The 23,961-nt window shown below is 51.1% G+C and overlaps 1 protein-coding gene across 2 annotated transcripts in view; it reads left to right on the forward strand.

Annotated features, from left to right (window-relative positions):
* Positions 1 to 23,961, forward strand: part of COX16 (cytochrome c oxidase assembly factor COX16) — a 37,143-nt gene continuing 13,182 nt past the window's right edge. For both annotated transcript variants that reach the window (XR_013639272.1, XM_078868257.1), the window contains exon 1: positions 1 to 79. Coding sequence is in view for 1 of the 2 variants with exons in the window: in XM_078868257.1 (XP_078724383.1) it covers positions 23 to 79 (57 nt within the window). In the remaining variant the exon portion in view is untranslated. The remainder of the gene's footprint in view (positions 80 to 23,961) is intronic.

Below are 23,961 nucleotides of genomic sequence, written 5' to 3' on the forward strand. Positions count from 1 at the left end.
TCGTCTCTTACAGGAGGCAGCGATGGCGTGGGCATCGCTGAAGAGGAACAAGACGTTCAAATACGGGGTCCCCATGCTGGTGAGAGCGAGAGAGAGAGACAGAGAGAGAGAGAGGAGAGAGGCGTCCAGGCGCAACGCCTGTCCGACGTTTCGTGACGGAGAGCCTGTGCAGCAGCAGCAGCGGTGTTAGTAGCACTCACGCCGCCCTTGAGATGCCCGTGTGTCACAACAACACGTGTATAACTAGTGGAGGAGAGTGTGTGTGTGTTGAAGTGAGAGCCTGTGCATTGATTAGCGCGCTGCGCTACGAACCCGGCGACCCGAGTTCGATTTCTAGGGGAGGTTCATTGACGATTATCTGAACCGGAATGTTTATTTACAATCTACTAGGCGTGTGTGTGTGGCCGTATTTGTATCTGGGGAGCTGTAGTGTAGCGGTTAGCACGCCGTGCACACGAACCTTGCAACACCAGTGACGATTATCTGAACCGGTGCTGGGTCTCTTGGGGTGCGGTGGTGTAAACATCGCCACTGGGGAGACAAAGGCGGTCGGGCGTGGTGTTGGCCACCCATCCAACCCCTTCGTGTGCAGTGCCGGTGTTTCACAAGTGCTCGCTCACAGGACTTGCCCCAGCAGTGTGTTACGGCTACACGGGGGGGGGGGGGGTCTTTGTCTTTGGAGCTCAAAGTACACCTAGCCTGGCACAAGCGCCACCGCCGTGATCTCACCTGAACTTAGTGGCGATTTTTGTTTTGTTTTGTTTAAGCTCCCCAAGAAATGAGACTTCCCAAAGGAACAAGTCGTTAGCTGTACCCTGTAAAAGAAGTGGGGATCGCGTGGGTGCGAAGCTTGGCGGTGATGGGATTGGGACGTTCAGGATTTGATGTACACGATGTTCACGTCTTGTGTGTCCGTGGTTCCACACACACACCGCTTTATCAGTGTTGGGTCTGCCCGTGTATGTCTGTGGGTGGGTGTGTATGCATCGCCGCGGTTGTGTGTGACTGTATATAAATGTCTCTGTACATGTGTCCGTGTCTATTCTTGTTTCATGCCCTGCGCCTGTTTCTTGTCCGTCTCTGTGTTGCTATCACTAATCTTCTGTACTTGCCCTAACAGTCGGTGAAGGTTATACGGGGGATCTTTGTAATCTGCACGTCTGTCCTCGTGATGTTTCTCGATTGTGGCCCTGTCAGAACTGGCATCACGGTGGCTAGGAGATGTGCACCACCTCGCCTGGTCTATGGGAGGTCGTGGGGTCAATCCCGACCCTGACGCCTGCTGCTGTATGTTTGGAGTTTGAGTCTCTCTCTCTGATCATCACGGTGGCTAGGAGATGTTAACTACCTCGCCTGGTATACAGGAGGTCGTGGGGTCAATCCCGACCCTGACGCCTGCTGCTGTTTATTCGGAGTTTGTGTGTTCTCCCCGTGGTCGCGTGGATTTGTTTACTGATCCACATTGAGAAGCACGCGTTGAGAGTTTTTGTCTGCTAGAAATGTCCTATCTGGTCAAATGAAAACGAGTTATTTTTTTAGTACATCTGCGTTTATCTGTGCGGCAGACTTTACGTGGCTCTCTGTCTCTTTCACTCAGGGATGTAATGTCGTGTCTGTGTGTTGAGACAGCTTGGTTGGTGGTGATGTTGATGATAATGAAACTCCTCTCAAGGGCGTCCTGTGACCTTCCGCTAAAGAGTAGCGACCACCCTCATCAATCACTTGGCCACGTGCACCAGTGTGGATGGCAACATTATTTAATGCGGTGTCACTCGCTGACAGCGACATACTTAACATAATAAGGCTTACACGTGGGCAGCAATCTTAAAATATACTATGGCAACAAATTTCATGTCGCGTTTTTGCCGAATACTCAGTTTTTACTATTAGATTTTTTGTATTTTTCACAATTTTGCGATCGGTTTGCCCACAAGCGCAAAGTGTGCATTCGGAATTCTTGCGAGGGTTGTTACGGAACGGCTCGTGGAAGGAGATATCGCAGATCTACTTCCGAGAAACCGTCAAGTGACTTCATCCACACGAGGGGAACTGCACTCTCACATTTAGTAACTTCAGAGATGTTCATCTTCTAGCTCGAAAAATCGATGTGTTCCGTTCTCAACTGGAATTTAGTCAAATGAGTTGAAAAAACGAATGTCACATTTCGTTTTTTGAGGTAACTGCGCTCAGACTATCAACTTGCTGCAATTGAGAATCAGGTTTAACCCCTCTCAAAAGACAAAGATCCCTCGTATAGCCTCAATAGACTGTAGGAGCAAGTGCTGTTAGCGAGCACCTATGAAGGCCGGCACAACGCAGCACACTAGGGGGTGGGTGGCCAGCACCACCCCTGGCCACCTTTGTTTCTCCAGTGGCGAAATTTAAATACCACACCAGGTACTCATTTAAGGCTGAGTCGACCTAGAGGAGGCACAGGACCGGTTTATATAATCGTCACTGGTGTTGGCCTTGAGCAGGAATCAAACCCGGGTGGCTGGGTTCGTGGTGCAGTGCTCCAACTGCTACACTACTGATGCCCACTATCGGGCATCGAAAAACCAAAATTTTTAGCCAAGCATGTCGGTGGTCCTCATCTGTCTCTCACCTCTGGACCACCTCTACATCTCCGAAGCTTTACTCATTTGGAAATATTTTATTTTCCAAACTCCATTAAAAATTTTTTTTTAAATGCTCAGAATATTTTTTCATTCACGTAAAGGCAAAATCAATGAAAAAAACATGATCTTATAGTTAAGTACATTGGGTTTGTTCTGTAAATTTTAAGTGTGATGTAAGTTTATTTTTGTTTTAAATAATGAGAGGGATAAATTCCTTCGAGGTAAGATCATTTAAACACAATAGGATCGTGTAGGAACCTGTGACCCAACATTGTTGAGTCCAGGGTTCTAATCCGGGCAGCTGATTCAACCAGGTTCTTAAGTGTCTGTTCCCGTAGTGAGCTGATGGTCTCAGACATGTCACTAAAGTAGAAAAAAAACTATTAAGTTTCGTTTTTACCATTTGGCAAAATTTTAGCTCTCACAAAAAAAATATTGGTTTGGCTATCACATCACAAACATTACTCAGTCGCAAACCAATAGGGAAAGTATTTCTGCCGACTGTAGAGACCAGAAGTCACTTGAAGGTATCTGGGAGGGGCCACTGATATCAAAATTTAAATATATTTATGCTGGAGGAATACAATGAGCGATAAAGCTCTTTTTCACAGATGTCCAGTAGTTTCACAAATATCCACGGTGTCTGGGAGGTGACACTGATATCTGCTTTCGCGCTCCGATCTCGAACAACGCCGGCTTGCTCTGCAGCATGAGATTTTTCCGAACAGATTCTTGGCATCATGCGTTCATGCCTTGAGCACAATCGGAATAAAATTCGGGGTGAAAAAAAAAAAATCTTCCACTTTTTCACCATTTTAAATTTCGGCATCGTCGCTTTGCTTCGGCAAGCATGGCCACTCTGGTGACGACGGCTTCTCCTGCCACGGCTGCCAGTGACCTCGCGTTTCCAGGCCTCGTCCTGGCGCTGGCCGTTCATTGCTTCCGCACTGGCACACGCTGGCAGTTTGGACTTGGCAATCGTTTAAAGTGCCCTGGGGGGGTAATGTATGTTACGTAATAAAAAAACCACAGGGAAAAAAAATGCCACTTGCAAAAGATACTTGCTACGCGCTAACAAGATTATGCGAGCGGTATTCGGCTCCGAACGCAATTGCGTTTTGCGGTGCTCTTGTGGTTTGAATGCGGTGAAGCTTTTGTTGATTTAAAAACCAATTCGGTTTCCGCGTGGCGGCTTAAGAATCAAGATTACAGTCGGCGAGAGCGCGTGTGTTTTTGTGCGACGAGGCTTCGCTGCATATGGAGTATTCATTGAATTATTTGTGAGCATCCCCTTCGGATGTGCCTTAAATTGTGAGGCTGTGTCGTGGAGGTAAGGTTCTCCGTGTACATTGAATAATTTGATGTATGTTTTTAATTCGATGTGGCTATGGCGCATGGTGAAAAAAAAACTTCGTAATAAAAAATCCAACTTTGTTCCCCTGGGCTGACGCTTTCGATTTTGGAGTTTTTTGGTCGGTTTTTGGCTTTTACAGCGAAGCGTATTTCCTGGCTGGGCTGCTGCACGGCACTCCCCAGTTTTACCGCTTGCCTTTCGTTGGGCACGATTTCTGACTCATACGCCTTGGTTCTTTCGGTAAAATCACGCAGGTGAAAAAAAGAATAAGAATAAAGAATAAAAATAACTAAATTAAATCACGACGTTTCGGAGGCAATCAGGTGGGACAACCACGATTTCCGACGTTTCGCTCCACACGGAGCTTCGGATATCAGGGGTGGGAGAGTGCGAGGAGGGGATTAGAGTTAGACGAGAGTGCAGAGAGGTAGGCAAGGGGTATCGTGATCGTAAGAATGGATGTTAAATGACAAATTAGTTAATCGTTCCTCCTAGTACCTAGGCAAACGGAGTCAACGCCGAGACGCGTAGCGCTGCTCTCAAACTGAATTAAATTGTGTGAGCTTAGTGGCAGGAATTTTTTTAATTTTATCCCCTTCGCCTCATTCCTTCAGCTAAGCTTCTCGTAATATGTATTTGAACAGCAGCGGGTGGCGGAAGGTGATTACCATCTCGCTCTGGCTTTTTGTTTTTTTGTCTCGAACGAACAGACGACATCGACATGCGGCGGCGATGCCAGCAATCGTCGTCCACAGAACACGACCGCTAAATAAGAAAATACAATTAATCCTCCGTGGCACAATCACCGGCTGCCCGTGCCGGCCGCTGAAGTGGTCCGTGTTTGCCTTCCAGTGTCGTACGTCCAAATATAATTTTAAAAAGCTCATAGTGGGCTCGTGTAGGTGAATTCATTAAACTTGCGTTTTTTTTATTTTACGGAACCGTAATTATGTTACAGCTGTCTAACTGTGAGGCGTAGTGGAAAGCCTTTACTAGGCAAACCGCTCGGAACGGAATTAGCTGTTTAAGAAGGGTGTGCTTTATTAAATGATTGTGATGCTGTTGGGAATTTGACAAAACATTCAGGATTTAAAAATTGCCATAGCAGCGGAGCGAAATTAGTTCAGGCTGAGCCACCCTTTCTGATTCTTGTGTTGGCGCGTACAATGCTTCGTTACCACCTAGGAGGAATCCGTTCGCATGGACGATCTCCGTAATGAGGCGTGTGTGTCAGATATTTTGGCTTTGCGAATGGATTCGGAATCGTTTACATTTTTTGCGTCTCATTTTGGCCATCTCATTCACATAGCTTGACAGTCGGTGGGCAGGTTATCTTGTGATGGGCTAAGGTGTGGGTACTCCCACATCTTCCGAGACGTCTGGGCAGCGTGGAAGACCAGGACAAAATACCTTTTTGAGGTCCTCTGGACTTTTCTCTCGTGGTGGCCCTTCCTCTAACAGTGGCATGAGGAAGAAATTGCAGGGCTGCACCTTTGCCACCTTTTGTATTGTTTTTGCCTGCAAAATGTTGTTCAGTCCTTTAGCCGAACTTAACTTGAGCCGTGTAGAGCCCTTTATTTCAAAGCACTGTTGGCTGAAGGCCTTCCCACTTCAAGTCGGAGGACATGGGGGTGTTTCACCTTATATTCATCATAAATAATCGATCCTGATGATTATTATGCATACAATGCATGATCCTTGCACACGCAATTCGATGCGTGTACTTTGCGCGTAAGAATCGATTTTAATTGAACCTTGTGGCGGTACCCCGGGGTACCATAGTCCCCCGGCTCTCGCATAATGGCTACGTACGGTGCGAAAGAAGTTAAACGTACATACATACGTACGAGTCCGCTGCCACGGTCCTTGGTGGCGCGTCTCCTTGCTGGGAGCGTCGCCGAGTCTCCTGGGTCCGCCGCGTGGCATGCGGGGACCACGCCGGGGTTATCTCCACGGCCGCGGCGGCACGCGCGATGAGGATGGCACGTGTCGTTGAAAATATAACAGCGTCGTCGCTATCTATCCCGCGGTGTCGCACTTGATTGCGGCAAACAAATGCTGGCGGCGGTTTTTGGCGGTGACTGGTCGCCGACGTGACACCCGCAACTTTGGGATTTACGGCGCTAATGGGAGTTTTTTTTTACTATATTGTGTTTGTACTGTGAGGCTTATAAAGCGTGGTAAAGGAATCTAGGCCATTCCCGAAAGAAGAAAAAATGGGCGCGGTTAATGCGGCGATGGTGAAACTCGCAATGCGTCTCGGAATGAAACGTGAGATGAACTTATAGAAGGAGGCTGCTAGTGTGGAAGTCGTTGAGTACAGCGGGTTCGCTAAACAGGAGCTCGCCAGAGAATTTGCTCGCCACGGATATTTGCTGTGGCAGGGAGTCAATGATAAAACATTTTTTCGTTTATATAAATTGTTTGGTCATATTGCAATGGTTGTGCACAATCGCATAAAACACATTTCTCAATAACACTGTGACCTTAAAAGAAAAAAAATAGGTGACGTTTCTGGGCAAGGGTCCTTCTGCAGGAGCTCCACGGTGGTGAGATATTAACTCCCTCGCCTGGTATACAGGAGGTCGTGGGCTTGATCCCAACCCTGACTCCTGTATATTCGGAGTTCAAATGTTCTCCCCGTGGTCGCGTGGATTTTTCTCCGGGTCCTTTGGTTTTCCCCATCGCAATTCGAATCGACGTGCGTTTATGGTATTTGTCTGCGATAAATTTCCACGTGATGAGCCACTTCGTTGAGTTATCGTTTGTGGCCAGGTCGCTTCTGAAAATGAGCCATATAGCTCATTCGACCTTACCTGGTAAAATAAAAATCGATTAGTTTCATAGCACATGATGTTCTGTGAGGCTGAGCGATTGCTAAAAAAAGTCACCTGTTAAATATGTCTGGTATTGATATGTCCTTTTAAAGCCACAGTGCAACTGACGAATGTTTGAGTACAGGAATGTATATATCGCACTTTTCATCGAAAGATCACAAAGCATTGTACTTGTAAAAATGTCAACACTCCATACAAAACAAGATTAATCAGGGCAAGCAAGATACAACGTATATTTATATAGATATGAAAGGCTATACAAGACAATTCAATTATGGGTAACAGATTGCTCCAGAACGGGAGGCGCAGTGCGTTAACCACCAAGTCACCGCTGCACCACAGTGTTTTGTTTTCATAAAAAAACACACACACACACACCCACGCGTGTGTGTATGTGAACGTTCTCAAGTCATCCCAGGACACACCTCAGTTGGAACGTAATTGTGCAACGGGAAGGCGAGTGAGAGAAGTGGGATTCTTAGGATCCGTTGAGTGCTTGAGGCCCTGAGGGTCGCGGGGGCTGTAGTTAGGCGTCGTGTACGTGCCAATGTTAACCCTTTACCGTTCTGAGACGTCTGAAAGTTTTGCCGGGCGCGGGTGGTCCCGTTCGCCGCCGAATCTCGGCGTTAACTTTATTTATGGAGGCGTAGCGCCGTCGTTGTTAAAGACATCGTTACTCACCGCAGAGAACCGTAGCGACACGATCGCACTCTACGATAGCTGGCGCCAAGCTGTGCTGCACGCCCTCCCCGCATGGCCTTGTGGGAGCCTCGGTACCGATAAAGTTATTTTGTTTCCGTTCTTGTTCCGGGTCTCCTTTCGATGACCGACACGTACGTCATCGTAACGGAATCGGAAGAAAACCTGATGATGTACGTGACGACGTACGTCATCGTAACGGAATCGGAAGAAAACCTGATGATGTACGTGACGACGTACGTCATCGCAACGGAATCGGAAGAAAACCTGATGATGTACGTGACGACGTACGTCATCGTAACGGAATCGGAAGAAAACCTGATGATGTACGTGACGACGTACGTCATCGTAACGGAATCGGAAGAAAACCTGATGATGTACGTGACGACGTACGTCATCGCAACGGGAAAGGGTGAAGAGGACCTGTGACGGCAGCGCGACGCGACATTGCGCCGCGCAACAACGCGATGCGGTCGGACAGCGCCGTCAACATTCTCAACGGAGAAGAAAAACGTTACCTGGAAATGTTTTCATCCCGAACAACAACAACGCCGTACTCCGCAATGCACTGCAGTCATGCGCGTTCTCAATACAATGCTATTCGTATTTTATTATTCTGTGTATGTTGAACGTCTTTCACGTCGTACGTAGCCAACCGTGCTACCCAGGAAAAGCCTCTTTTTCAGGAGGGTACTGCTAAGCCTTTGCAGCCGTTGGGTGACGTTGCCGCTTTGTGTAATCCCGACAGAGTCATTTGGATTAAACATTTTTTTAGCATTGGGATGTTTGGCCAATACCAGTTTCATTGTACTTAACTTTTTTGTTTGAGCTATAGGCAGAAATCGGAGAACCCAGACGTTGGTGACCCTTGCAAAAAAGTTATGAGAACTTACAAACCCCCACACAGCAAGGCACTTGAGCCGGGAATCAAACCCATAGACCCCTTTGCTGTGAGGCACAAGTGTTAGCGCTACGACACACAAATGCCCAAAAAGTCTGCACTCGTGTACGTGCTTTCGTGCCTGTGGAGCGTCTTTCACACCGTACGTGGCCAAACCGTGCTCATCGGAGGTTGCGAAGTTGCTAGGCGCAGGCCCAAAGGTCTTCAACGCCAAAGCGGCCAGCATCAAACGGCATAAATTAAAATTGTAAATGGATAAGAGTGCGACGCGTCTCTTGAATCGAGCAAAAGTTTACAATCAGACCTTTGGAAAAAATGACAATGGGAGGGAATTCCAGAGTCGAGCAAGTGCAAGGGAAGCGGCAGACAGAGAAAGCATTTGTGGTGAGCGAGTGAATGCGTTGCTGTGACCTGCACAGTGCGGACGAGACGAAAAGGTCAGTCCGTTCAACGTGGGTGGGAGGCATCAATGAGTGATGTTCAAGGGTAAACGGTAACCAGTCTTAGTTGCGATGGCAGAGTGATGCGGAGGTGACTGATACCCCCCAGTAGGGGGTCAGTGCTGGAACACTGCAGGGATGGAGGGGTTAGGGTTCGCGTTGAGCACGTGGCGTACGCGGTGGCGTTGGCGGCTAAAGGGGGCTATACTCTTAGGTTTTTTCGGTAAAGTCACGTAGGTAAAAAATAAAATAAATAATAGAAATAATAATAAATAATACAATAATAAATCACGACGTTTCGGAGGCAACACAAGTCTCCGTCATCAGTCAGGTGGGACCGAAACGTCGCGATTTATTATTTTATTTCTATTATTATTTCAAATTTTTTTTTTTACCTACGTGACTTTACCGAAAACACCTAAGAGTTATGAATCCTTGCAGTCACGAAAGCTTCAAATCTGGAATTAATACCTTCTACGGGGAGGAAGTTCACCTATCTGTTAGAGACAAGAAGTCACAGCTTCTCGAAATACAGTAAATTCAGCTGTGACGGTCCCACCTGATGACGGAGACTTGTGTTGCCTCCGAAACGTCGTGATTTTTTATTTTATTTCTATTATTATTTATATTCTTATTATTATCATTATTAATTTTACCTACGTGACTTTACCGAAAAAACCTAAGAGTATGAATCCTTGCAGTCACGAAAGCTTCAAATCTAGAACTAAAGGGGGCTCTCGTCACAACACCCCCGGAGTCGGTTCCCCTCGTTCCCAACGCTGGCGACGGATTCCCCCCCTCTACGACGCTGCCCCCCCCCTCCGCCCTCACCATTGTCTTGTGATTACACGAGAGATGGATTTGCCCTGGCAAAGTCGGCGCAGATGGCGCGCGCGTGTGGTCATCCCGCGCAAATTAATTGCGACGCGGAGAGCGATTGTAAAAACGTAATCCGCCGGACGGAAAAATCGTGATGTCATCGCGCGGGCTCTGGGAATCCGAGCGCGGGTTTTCATTTTTTTTAGCGGCGGTACGAAAAAGGATGGCTGCAATTTGGGGAGGTCTTCATTCAGCAGTGGATTGACCATGGCCGATGGTGACCATGATGACGATGGGTGACGATCGATCTGTGTAACGCTGCTTCCAGAAAAAAAAGTTTATTTCTCGGTCGCGTTTTGCGCAAATCCTGCGGTGGCCGTGCTTACATTATTTCTCGCCGGTTATTATCCATGCCGCTGGTAGACTGGGGTTAGCTCTGAGCCACAGCCGTAACGAGAGGCATACTGGATGCGCTGTGCTGGGTTCAGAATTGCATTCTGGGTTTGCTGGCAGGCCGGAGTGCGGGGCCACGCAGCTATTAGCCACAGTCATAGCGAGAGGAGATGTACTGGACGTGGTGTTGCTGGGTGCGGACATTTTTTTGCGGGTCAACCGACCTGGAAAGATTCGGTGAAAATTAAGCCCTGTGTGCGGTGAACTCTTCTTCTCTGAAATCCACAGACAATTTGATCGAGTGCCTGGAAGGAAGCTGGGAGGGAGAGAGGTGGCGGGGAGAGGGTCGAGGGCTTTTTTGAGGTTTCCGTGGCAACACCATGAGGAGTGCTGCCCTCTAAAGGAAAACAATTCCTGTTCATTAATCAGCGTCCAGTCTGGTCCTCGGGGAGGTGCCCCTAGGCCTCTCTTCCAGGGTCACGGGTCACGCCGGAGCAGTTGCTACGAACGAAGCCTTCTTGATATTTTATTTACACTGCTTTCGCCGACCCACTGCCCGGCGAAGGCCGCATATTTCCACGCTGTGTTGGCCGGTCGCGCCGGTTGTTCGACCGCTGGCCGGGGGGTCCGTTATTGACAGCTTGGCGTCGCCAGGTTCGCGTGGCGCGGTGTGGCAATCGCTGCGCCATCGCTCCACATCCTCCCCCGCCACCCAAATCTGGCTGTGCAAATGAGTAAAAATATATCCTTCCGCACGTTTTCAAATTTTTATTTTAACGTATGATCTTAATTGAAGCTTACAGTTTCCTCAACATTTTGATTGACTGCAAATCCTTGGGAAATTAACTTTGGTAATTCTCAAAATTGGTGAAGCTTGGAGTGGGGGGCTGGGGTATCAGCAGTGCGGCTGGCAGTCGTCTGCGCGTTTAAATCCGCCGACCTGAGTTCGCGTCCCAGCTAACGCAACGGATCCTCCAAGTCTGTGCCGGGACGAAAGTGCGTGCGCACGCGCGTAGGAAACCGCATCACTCTTTCCCTTTACAAAACCCAAAAAATAAATGAAGGATTTGGCGCAGTAACAACAATACCAGCTTTCGGCGGCGCGCACTTTGCATTTGAACTGCGCGTGCGTGTTCTTTTACGCTTTTAAGTTGCGTCCCTTATATACACGTTTAATACGTTTACATGATGAGGGTGCTCCTGATTTTTGAAAAATACTAATTATAAGATTGTTGTCGTCGTTCTTGAGTTATTATTGCATAACCGTGACATTTTATCTTATTTAAAGGATGTTTAGGGGTGGCTGTCGTGCTCCTAGTATGTGCGTTTATATTTATAAGTATCGAACACAGTGGGGTTGGTGTAATGAATGGGTCTGTGCTCCGGACCTGTGGCTAATGAAACGATGGCGGTGCAGGTTTCTTAAATCCACCTGGCAGTATCAGCGGGTGCAACCACAGTGAGCCAATCGGCAGGTTGCGTGCGGTGCGGTGAAGTGTGGCGACCTCGGATCTCCTGGTGTGGCGGTTGAAGCATTGATGCGATTTTCCGAAATCCCCTCCCGACTGTGTCCAAGTAGCGGCAGATAAGCGTGCGTACGCCCACGGTCGGTCGATGAGTGGCTCGCGTGCGGGTGGGGTAATATGTGGATACTCCCACCTCTTCCAAGATGTCTGGCCCAGTGCGGAAGGGCAGGCCAAGTACCCGTTAGAGGAGGGTTCCTCGAGTCTAGATTACTTCTTCCGGTTCCATCATTTGCCTGAGCAAGAAAAATCAGCAGGGCTGCACCAGCAACTTGGCCTAGATTCAATTTCAAATGGTTATTTGTTGAACTTCACAGGCGCCGGTGCACCTTGTGGGGGAGACCATGAGGCAGTGGGGGGGGGCGGTAGGGGCTGTACCTTTGCGATGGATGAATAGGTCAGACACTCGGGGTCAGATTTTGAAACGTGTGATCTCGGGGGGGGGGGGGGGCCGGGGGTGGTGGGCTTCCACTGCGGTGTGTGCGCCCGGGGCAGGCCTCCAGAGCGATAGTAATTTCATCCCGGCCTCCTGTTTTGGCGACCGGGGTGCAGGGTGTAGGAGGGGGGGCCCCATCACGCGTTGACCTCTTTGCACAGCTTGCGGTCATGGTGCTGCCGTGGTTACGCCGCTCGTGGTGTGGTGTTGATTGGTGCTGCTGGTGGCAGCGGCGGTCGCTCGGTGGCTGTCCCTGGTGGTCGTGGTGGTCGTGAAGCTGGTGGCAGCGGCGATGCTGGTGGTGATTCTGATGGCGGCGGTGGCGGTGCTGATGGCAGCGATGGTGTTGGTGGTTGTAGATGAGGTGGCAGTGGTGAAGATGGTAGCTGCCCTGGTGGTGATGGTGGTAGTTTTAGAGACGGTGGCAGCCGTGGCGGTGGTGCAGGCGTCTGTTGCGCGCTAAAATATTGACTTAACGTTTCCGCAGAATTTAAGGTGAAGTCTATTTTGCCTCTGTCGCGTGTGATTAGGTTCGCTGAGACGCGGGATAATCTGAGGTCGCTGGCCTGCGTGGAATGATGACTGCGCCCCCCCCTCCCTCCACCCCCCCCCCCACCCTTTGGCTACAAAAAACAGATTTGAGCGAGAACCTGGGAGCCCGTTGAGTTGGTGCTTCCCCAACGCCGTAATTACTTCCTTGCCCGTACCGAACGCCGGTCCGTCCAGCTCGCGCGACGGGCTACCCCCCTCTATCTCTCCGTCACGCACCCCCCCCCCCCGTCTCCGCCCTTTGTTCCGCGATGTTTTAATCGTGTTACCTGCCAGTGCCTTGTTAGTTATCCTTTCCTTTTACTTTGCTGTTTAGCGCCGGCATATTTGGCCTGTTGGTAAACGGTCGTCGAAAGTACAACGATAAAATATCAAAACACTTGAACAGTTGCACTTGTGTTCGTGGTTTGTGAGCGGGGGACCAAGATTTGAGAGCCATCCCCTCGGATTGCGTCGTGGGTTTCCTCCGGGCTCTCCGCTTCCCTGCCGCATGCATGGCAATCAAACGCTCTTTTAAGCAGTTCAATTGGTCCGTCATCAAGGCGCGATCTGTAGGCCCCGAGGTGCCTTTGTTCCGCGGTCGGTGTTGTCCTTTTCTGCGGCTCCTCTGTGTGTCGACGCCGCCGCCGCCGCCTCCTGTTCAGATTTGTTGACCGCGTGATCCGTCACCTGTCACGGACGCCCCGACGTCTGCCCTGGATCGCTTCACCGCACGCGGTGGCCGGCGAATCTCCGTCTTTCCTTCACTCGCCACTGCCGACGCCGCAGCCGTTGTCGGCCGTGGTCGGTCCGCTGCTGGATGAAGGCCCTCTTCCAAGCCACCGCCGTCCCTCGCAATCCCGCGCTGCAACAATCCACCTGGCGCCTTGCATGCTGTACTACGAGGAGCTTCAACCGTCACGTGATCGCTGGCCATCTTCAGAGCAGCAGCAGCGGCGGCGGCGGCTTTTGGCTGGCCATCGAACAAAGACGGTCACTGCAGCGCTTTCTGCGGCCGTCTGGAACGCTCTTCCTTCCGATATTAGGAAACCATTGGAGCTATGCACTTTTAAATCTCGATTGAAAAACTCATTTCTGTAGAACTGTTCTTTGTGTTTCGTTTGTTGTCCTTCCCCCGTGCCTCCGATTAGCACGGTTGTCTGAGTATGGTGTGAAAGAAGTTCACCATACACGCCTACATAGAAGCCGATTGCGTAGCTCCATTTCCCCTCTGTGGACGTAGCCCCGAACAGGGAAGAAACCATTACGAGTTGGGGGATGGAAGGGTGTGGGGTGGGGAGGGTGGTGGGGAGGTGGGGAGGGGGGTGGGGAGGTGTGAAACCCCCGACGTTTTGTTGAATCCAAAAAAAGAAGTTTTATTTACACGCTCATCAAATTAGTGCAGAATAAACATGAGCCGTTAGATTTATTAAAATTTGATTTGCTTTGGAAAGTCATTAAGGAAAGTAATCAGCGCTAATCACCTGCTCGCCTCAGGCTTCGTTAACCCGTGAACTATTTGGCTACCCGCCGACAACGCCGACGCCTGTCTGAATTTTAAGGCCCTCTCACACTCGCTCACACTCGCACACTCACACTCGCTCGCACTCACACTCGCTCTCACACTCGCTCGCACACTCGCTCTCACACTCACTCATACTCACACTCTCACTCGCTCTGACACTCACACTCGCTCTCACTCACTCACACTCGCTCGCACACTCGCTCTCACACTCACTCATACTCACACTCTCACTCGCTCGCACTCACACTCGCTCTCACACTCACTCATACTCACACTCTCACTCGCTCTGACACTCACACTCGCTCGCACTCACTCACACTCGCTCGCACTCACACTCGCTCGTACTCACACTGGCTCTGACACTCGCTCTGACACTCGCTCTCACACTCGCTCGCTCTCACACTCGCTCTCACACTCGCTCTGACACTCGCTCTGACACTCGCTCTCACACTCGCTCTGACACTCGCTCTCACACTCGCTCTGACACTCGCTCTGACACTCGCTCTCACACTCGCTCTGACACTCGCTCTGACACTCGCTCTCACACTCACTCTCACACTCGCTCTGACACTCGCTCTCACACTCGCTCGCTCTCACACTCGCTCGCATTCACACTCGCTCTCTCACTCGCTCTGACACTCACACTCGCTCTCACACTCGCTCGCTCTCACACTCGCTCGCACTCACGCTCGCTCTGACACTCGCTCGCACTCACGCTCGCTCTGACACTCGCTCTGACACTCACACTCGCTCTGACACTCACACTCGCTCTGACACTCACACTCGCTCTGACACTCGCTCTGACACTCGCTCTGACACTCACACTCGCTCTGACACTCACACTCGCTCTGACACTCACGCTCGCTCTGACACTCGCTCTGACACTCACACTCGCTCTGACACTCACACTCGCTCTGACACTCACACTCGCTCTGACACTCGCTCGCACTCACGTTCGCTCTGACACTCACACTCGCTCGCACTCACGTTCGCTCTGACACTCACACTCGCTCGCACTCACACTCGCTCTGACACTCACACTCGCTCTGACACTCGCTCGCACTCACGTTCGCTCTGACACTCACACTCGCTCGCACTCACACTCGCTCTGACACTCGCTCGCACTCACGTTCGCTCTGACACTCACACTCGCTCGCACTCACACTCGCTCTGACACTCGCTCGCACTCACGTTCGCTCTGACACTCACACTCGCTCGCACTCACACTCGCTCTGACACTCGCTCGCACTCACGTTCGCTCTGACACTCACACTCGCTCTGACACTCGCTCGCACTCACGTTCGCTCTGACACTCACACTCGCTCTGACACTCGCTCGCACTCACGTTCGCTCTGACACTCACACTCGCTCGCACTCACACTCGCTCTGACACTCGCTCGCACTCACGTTCGCTCTGACACTCACACTCGCTCGCACTCACACTCGCTCTGACACTCGCTCGCACTCACGTTCGCTCTGACACTCACACTCGCTCGCACTCACACTCGCTCTGACACTCGCTCGCACTCACGTTCGCTCTGACACTCACACTCGCTCTGACACTCGCTCGCACTCACGTTCGCTCTGACACTCACACTCGCTCGCACTCACGTTCGCTCTGACACTCACACTCGCTCTGACACTCGCTCGCACTCACGTTCGCTCTGACACTCACACTCGCTCGCACTCACACTCGCTCTGACACTCGCTCGCACTCACGTTCGCTCTGACACTCACACTCGCTCTGACACTCGCTCGCACTCACGTTCGCTCTGACACTCACACTCGCTCTGACACTCGCTCGCACTCACGTTCGCTCTGACACTCACACTCGCTCGCACTCACACTCGCTCTGACACCCGCTCGCTCTGACACTCACACTCGCTCTGACACTCGCTCGCACTCACACTCGCTCTGACACTCGCTCGCACTCACGCTCGCTCTGACACCCGCTCGCACTCGCACTCGCTCGCACGCGCCCCCCCTATATTATGAATGATCCCCTCCAGCTAATCGTGTTTGCTCATCGTAGCCTGCAACCTACATTGTGCTTTATCTAGCGAGGCTGACCTATATACCCACCGCGCTTCCATTTGCTCGCTGCCGTCCTAAATTGGCTTGCGTGCCCCGCGGTACGCGCTTGAACGTGCGTAAGTTGAACTTCTTTCACACCGTACGTAGCCAACCGTGCTAAATCGGAGGCGCTCGCGCGTTTCCGCCGAGTGTCGGTGGATCGCGCGAGGATTCGCGATTGCTCCTCAAAACCGCTGGGCCGCCATGCCAGCTGGTTTTGCCGGCCGGTTTTGCCAGCCGATGGCAGTACAGCAAGCGGGTTCGTGAGCACCGTCTGTGCGGGGTCTCTGGGTTTTGTCTCTCCCCCCGTACGTTTCGCGATGGGGGTTCCTCTGGATGCATAGCGGTGGGTTTTCCTCCGGCAAAAACATTTTGGCGATGCGCGACCAGTTTTGTCACTCCGCTGCTAATCGATGGCCTGTGCCATACCATGCCGATCATCGGGGGTTTGGTGAAAGATGTTTCACCAGTCGCCACGCTGGTCGGTGCGGACTGGTTCAGGCAGAGAGCGTGGACATAGGTGCTGCGTGCAGTGCAACAGCGGTGTCTTGCCGCTGTACTGCCCTCTGACGAGCGTGGGAGTAGGGGGGGGGGATGATAGAGTCATCGCCGACGTAACGCTCCCCCACCCCCCTTTTTTTTGGCTTTTGTTTTTTTTTCTCTCGCAACATTCAGCGTCGCGCCGAAGCGAGTGCGGGCGCTTGCGAGCTCTCGCTCGCAAGCGCGTGCTTTTATTTTTGTTCGAGGAGAAATTTCAAGGCTCTTAGGGGGAAATGAGTTCTGGGACGCTGTTGCTGGCCAGCTGTTGCTGGCTGTTGCTGGCCAGCTGTCCGTCTTTTGCCCCCTCCCCCCCCCAACCTCCGATTCGCACGGTTGGCTACGTACGGTGCAAACGAAGTTCAACACACATCACCGGCTCTTTGCCGTTGGTTGCGTGCTGAGAGTCACGTCGCCGCACCCTTTTCCTTTTAGGAACCCTCTTCACCGTCACGTCGTATCCCATCGCATCACATCATCGGGGGGGGGAGTGCCTGCAAGTGTGACACCGCATTAGCCCGTGCAAGAGCCTCCCTCCAAAAAGGGCCCTTCGAATCCGACAACAACAGCTGGGGTTGTGTCGCGTGTCAGCCAACCGGGGGGGTGGGGGGGGTGGGCCAGTGACCGCCCGACGACCAAACGAACCCGCTTTCTCCTCGCGTCCTCGGAAGCTAAGCAAAGGGGTCTGAGTCCGGAGCGCCTTGGATGGGCGGCCACCGCAGCGTACAAACATCTCGTCGCCGGCCACTTGCTGCGCACGCGCGCGGGCCCTGCGAACGTCGTGGAGCGGTGGTCGGCGGTGCAGCGACGGCGGCGGTTGTACGTATCGTGCCGCTATGCTGCCACGGCCTTGCCTTATGCTCCCGCCGCCTTTACCAAAGCGGCACGCGGTGGTACGGTGAAGTTTACCTCAGAGGCCCGCACGTGTGTTGTTTTTGGAGGCCCCGATCCGGCAGTGGATTGACGGGGGGGTCCGGTACGTGTGTTCATTGACTTGAGCGTCACCGTCCACAGGAGGCAAGTCACTCGGTTTGCTCACGGTTGGGACCCTGTATGTGGAAGTGCGGCGCGGGAGGCTGGGAGCCATGTGGAACTTGAGGCTGTGACGCGGCCCTGGGAGTGAAAGCAATGAATCTCCGTGACGTCATTTTTTGTGGCCCCAAAAAAATAATAATTGTTTTTTCGTCATAACCGCGGACTTAACTACATTTGAATTGTGTCTTCTTGCTTGCCTTTATGGAACTCCTTTATAATTGACATTATAATTTACCTTACTAATTGGCTGCAACGGGTGGTGGCGGGGGGTTCAACAACACATTCATATTTACGCGATCTTACCCCAAAAAAACTCTTGGAAAATCATCACCAACAGCTTTGCCCAGTTATTGCTTCTCCACCTCGTGCTCCTCCTTCCAGCTGCTCGCCTTGAGCCGTGCCTGCTCCGTTTTTCTCGAATCCCCTTCCCCGCGCGGTATGCCACGGGTAAACGGCTTCATAACGTAGGGATATCGCCTAGATATTACAGATAATTATGCTCGGAGGCTGATTGTTTTTCACGGACGGCGAGGGAAATTAAAACTTTAACAAGCGGGGGTTCCAGCCGATTGTTCCGCATCGCGTCCACAGATTGTTACGCGTCGCGTCCAAACCCCGTTGGTCCGTGCGCTGTTTTGCGCACGTAAATGAGCGGTTGTGAAAATAAATGAACGAAAGCAACAACAACAACAACAACAAACCGCACGCAGAGCGGAAGCTGAAACAAAGACGAGGAAAATCTTCGCCCGTTAATGATCACCGCGAGGCCGTGGCGTTTGCCTTCGTGAGGAAGCTAATGTGGTAATTGCGTGAGATTGCGTTCAAGCTGTTCGCCGATTCTTCCGCGTGGCCCGTTCCTCCGCACACCTCCCCCGCTTGCTTCCTCTCCTCCCTTCCCCGTGCGTTTAACCCCGAGAGCGGCGTCGCCGTCGTTTGGAAAAACACCGGCGGACGGACGAAGCGCGACCTGTGGCTGCGACGACCCCCACCAGGGGCCAAAAAGTGTGGCCGTGACAAAAGTCGCTCTAACCGACTACGTAGATGGCTGTAACTACAGCAGCCAAAACTACAGCAGGCTGTAACTACAGCAGGCTATAACTACAGCAGGCTATAACTACAGCAGACACTAACTACAGCAGACACTAACTACAGCAGACACTAACTACAGCAGGCAATAACTACGATGGTCTATAACTACAGCAGGCTATAACTACGATGGTCTATAACTACAGCAGGCTATAACTACAGCAGACACTAACTACAGCAGGCAATAACTACGATGGTCTATAACTACAGCAGGCTATAACTACAGCAGGCTATAACTACGATGGTCTATAACTACAGCAGGCTATAACTACAGCAGACACTAACTACAGCAGGCAATAACTACGATGGTCTATAACTACAGCAGGCTATAACTACAGCAGGCAATAACTACGATGGTCTATAACTACAGCAGGCTATAACTACAGTGGGCTATAACTACGGTGGGACAAGTGTAGCTCTTCTTAATCGAGACGCAGAGCGAGATGAACGTAGTGATGCCATGAGGGATTGTAGTGCACTTAGGATCCCACCGAAACGGCTACTTGGCTTCATGTATAAAACGAGTAACTGGGTTCATTGATTGGCTTGCCTCATTATATTTGCATGTAACAATTCACCTCCAAAAGATTGCATTAATGTTGACGATGTTTGATGTCCCAATTGAATCAATTTCCGTATTGTCTTTTTTTTTTACCAACTCATTTGCATTGTTTTTCCTCGTTCATCCGGAGTTGCGTTTGGTCGGCTGCCGCCTCGCACCTGGCGGCGACTGATTTTCGGATCCACATTCCGCGCGGCTGCATCTGCCCGCGCAGCTGAGACAATTTAGCGCTCGCACACCGCGTCGCTGCGCCACCGACGGTGAGCAAATTCGCACGATCTTCTGTAAAGTGATGATGAGCTCATCGGAGCTAAAGCTTGCGTGCAGCTGTAAACAAATTGTCAATAATGCTTAACGTATTTGTTTTTTACGATTGTGTGTACGCATGTTGAACTTCTTCCGCCGCGGTACGTAGCCAGCCGTGCTAATCGGAGGTGCGGGACCATTGGACCGCTCTTCCCCATCGTACCAGGTCACTCTTGCAGCACCTGATGCGCACGTGGGTGATCAAAGGCTCCTGTGTGCAACACGCCCCGATCCATAGACCCCGTGTAAATTTGCACGGCCCCAAATATAATTTGGTGGCGGGTGAGTGGCTGAGTGGGGGTGGGTAGATGTGCAGTTCGCCAACTCGCACACGGCACAATTGAGTGGCTATATTGCTTCTAACTCATCTTGGATATGACGCTATCCTTGAGTGCACCCACGGTGTGGCCAAGCACTCCAAACTGTGGACCGTACAGTGAATCCGTAGAGACGCACAGATATACGTAGAGACGCGTAGAGGATACGTGGAGACCCATAGATATATGTAGAGATGCATTGGAGACGAGCCGCGGTCGTGCGATTGTGATCGTGCGATTGTGATCGTGCGATTGTGATCGTGCGACCCAAACTACAGAACATGAAGTATGACACTGCAATCTGCGCTCCTTCAATGGAGGAGGAATAGCAAAACTACACGAAGTTGGTCCTGAAGCCCTCTTGCCGTGGCTAGCAGCGAACCCCGACATTGGCATTCAGCTCCCGAACATATTGCCATCATGCGCAAGAATAGAACAGAAGCTGGTCATACAAATATATTTTTCCTTGTGCGTCACGTGAACTCACCGTACTGCGTGTATAATGCACGCAGCCTTGCCTTGGACCAAAATAAATATATTTTTATAGTATTATTGTAGACAGCAGCAGCAATTGCCTGTGGGAAAAACAAACAAGGTAAGGTCCGAAATACAAAAAACATAGCCGAAGCGTCTTGAGCCATTCCCTGGCCTCTGGAATCAGCAGTCGGTGAGACGACTGTGTACCGGTTTCACCCTCGTTGGGAATCATCAGTCGAGAGGAACAGAAGCGCGCACGGATTCTCCACGGCCCCACTGCTTCGTATCGCCGTTGAAACATCTTTGGGCCTAAAGCGCGAGGGCTAATCAGGGAAGGTGCAGGATTGGGCTTGTGGAAAATGTAATCGGACGTTTGATTAAGCTGATCGAATAAACATCTAATCTTGGGAACGTATACAACTCGCGACCGGCCGACCGGCTGCCCGGCCGCCCAGTGTGTCATTTATTTGACTTGACAATTTGTCTCCTGGGTTATCGGCGAGATTAATTGATATTGCTGCCGCATTTCATTACAATAACGTTGTGTGTGTGTGCGCGTAGTGAGCTGTATGCAACATGTGGGTCGGGGTGGTGGTTAACGACGTGAAACATAAATTCAAAAGTTAATTCTTTGCTCGCGCCACGTGGAGGACTCTCGCAGGGTCCCAGTTGCTCCCAATTGAATTGCTATAGGTCCTTGGCAATGAAGATCTGGCAGTCCATCAGTATCTGGCAGTTCACCAGCATTGGTTCCAGCAGGCCCTGACTCTGCTGACGAGAAACACGCTTGAGTCTGTTTGAAACCGGCGCAGAGTTTTCTTCTATTGAACCATAGCTGCTGTTAAGATGAACTTCCCTCGAAGGCCGTGTGGCTGATGGGTTAAATTATTTTGTCTGTTTGTTAAAAGTGTAGTGGCATAGAATAAGCGATGTAGCAGCATAGCGCGTGCTGCTGGCGGGGAAGGGGATCTGCGGCTTACAGCAGCCCTGACGTCAGCAGGCAACGTGACACACCAGAGGGGATATCTGGGGGAAAGGTCACAGAAGGGGCACGTGGGGGAAGCCCGGGAAGCCGCTGGTAGGTTCCAGAGAGGGGGCGTGGCCTGGGCGGAGCGAGGCCACGCTGGGAGCACAAAAGGGGGGGCCCTGAGCGAGAGCTCGGGGCTGTCGTATGGAGTGGGATCCCCGTCGTGCTGTTGAAGATGGTCGCCGTCGTCGCTGTCGTCTCTTCGCCATCGTCTTCACTCGACATTGCGCTGCTAGACGGTAGTTGGCTGTCTCGGTTCAGCGCCGTCGGTGTTAGACGGCTAGTGTTGTGTATAAGCGAGTGACAGAAGAGTGTGTACCAGCGTAGGGTGTGTACTGTGCCGAGGGTGCTCGTTAAATATAAGAAGTGCCTCCAAGTCTTAGTGCCTCCAAGTCTTAGCGTCTCCGAGTTAAGTCACTACATATGTGCAGAGACAAATATGATTAAGTTACTTTATTTTGCTATTCATATTCGAAGCTTTGTCCAGCAGCGGATAGAGGATGGTCTAAAGCACAGATGATTGGTTACGCCAAATGGCAAGTGTAGTCTAGCGATGTTATGCTTATCAATGCTCTGGTGGTAATACCCTGACACTGTGCATCTCGACAGAGAATCGCATGCATCGTGGTAATCGCCCGTATTCACTATTGAAAGGAATAGCGATGCGGGTATAAATAATCCTGGATTGGTACTGCGATTCACTTCAACGGCTCTAATTAAATGCAGGAGAAAATCAATGGCGATCGCCTTAAATAAGCAAGGCATTGTCAAATACAGACAAACATCACCACCACCACCGCCACCGCCATCAGCCGTGATCAATCCACTGCTGGAAAAGGGCCTCAGGCCATCGCAGTCTCTCACAATTCTGCAATGTAGCAATCCACAAAGCGTTCTGCACCCGCGCTGATTTCAGCATGTGCCCTCTTGCAAATTGAGCCGTGAAGGCGCAGTGGGGCATTCCCAACAACATTATTTTCGCGATTATAACCACGGCACCGTTGATATGTCGCGTAAAGCAGCCAAGGCTAATTGACGACCCCGCGCTCGCTGTAGCCGTGAACTTCGCTCGTTGATTCCTCCGTCCATGTGGAGGACTCGCTCGATCGCGCTCACCGATGCGTCTCATCGACACGGTGTTCAGCCACCGCCAACGCCGCAGGTCGCACGGCACTACCTCCGACGCGCCGCTCGCCTTCGCAATCGGGAATCTTTATTCGCACCGGGGGAATCCGATGAGCTACAAAGCTCTTCTTCTTCGTCTTGGTTCTTTCGGTAAAGTCACGTAGAAGGGAAATAATAAAATAATAAAAATAAAACCTAATAAAATAATTCTCACGACGTTTCGGCCACAACGCAAGCAGCCGTCGTGAGAATTGTATTTTATTATGTTTTATTTTTATTATTTTATTATTTCCCTTCTACGTGACTTTACCGAAAGAACCAAGAAGATGAATCCCTGCAGTCACGAAAGCTTTAAATACAAAGCTCTTCTTCGCGCATCTTTGGAGTTCCTTCCCGGCGCATTTCTACGCAGCCGACTCCGCATACGTATAATGAATGACCTTGCTCAATTCGAGAAGCATTAACGAGTCGATAACAACTGGAATGTCACTGTTTGCTGGCGGCCCATTTAGGCCTTCTGGGCCTGTGTGCTCGGCAAGCAAACAAAATAATTTCTTCCAATGCACGGAATCGCAGCTCGAGCCTCTGGCCATCGCGATCACTGACGCGGAAACTCGGTCTCACGGCGGGCAGGCGGGCGGGAGGGGTGAGGATGCCACGGCTGCACTGCTGGCGGCTGGGGGGGGGGGTGGTGCGGTTTGACGATGCGCCACCACGACGCCGCTTTCAGCTACTTCCCCACTCGAGCGAAGACGACTGCTCGGGGAGGGGACGCGACGGGAGGGAGGGAGTGTTCATTCGTTACTCCTGATGCAGCGGGTCGCCGTGCAAATGGCAGCTTGCTTTGGTACAGTACGCGCAAAGCCACGCACTTTTTTTATTTAAAAAATCACTGCACATTTCGGATCCTCGAGGATGGTTTTATAGCATTTTCAGATCGGCCTCCCCAATCGTGCTCCGATATGTAAGAACTCTAATTCTAGATTTGAAGCTTTCGTGACTGCAAGGATGCATAATCTTAGGTTTTTTCGGTAAAGTCACGTAGGTAAAAAGTAAAATTAAAATTAATGAAAGTAATAATAGAAATAAAATAAAATAATAAATCACGACGTTTCGGAGGCAACACAAGTCTCCGTCATCAGGTGGGACCGTCACAGCTAGATTTACAAGTTAAGGGGGGGAGGAGGGGGGGAGGAGCTTATCTGAGTGTGGTAGCCAATGGAACGTATTGGGAGGGGGGGGCGGGCCTAAAAGTGAACAACAGGTGCACATGCAAAAGGTGCAGATGCTAGAAGAGAATGACACTGCGCATGTTGTTTAATCCCGTGTTGGTGACAACCCAA

The sequence above is a fragment of the Lampetra fluviatilis genome, chromosome 25 (assembly GCF_964198595.1).
Source record: "Lampetra fluviatilis chromosome 25, kcLamFluv1.1, whole genome shotgun sequence".
NCBI classification, from domain to species: domain Eukaryota; kingdom Metazoa; phylum Chordata; class Hyperoartia; order Petromyzontiformes; family Petromyzontidae; genus Lampetra; species Lampetra fluviatilis.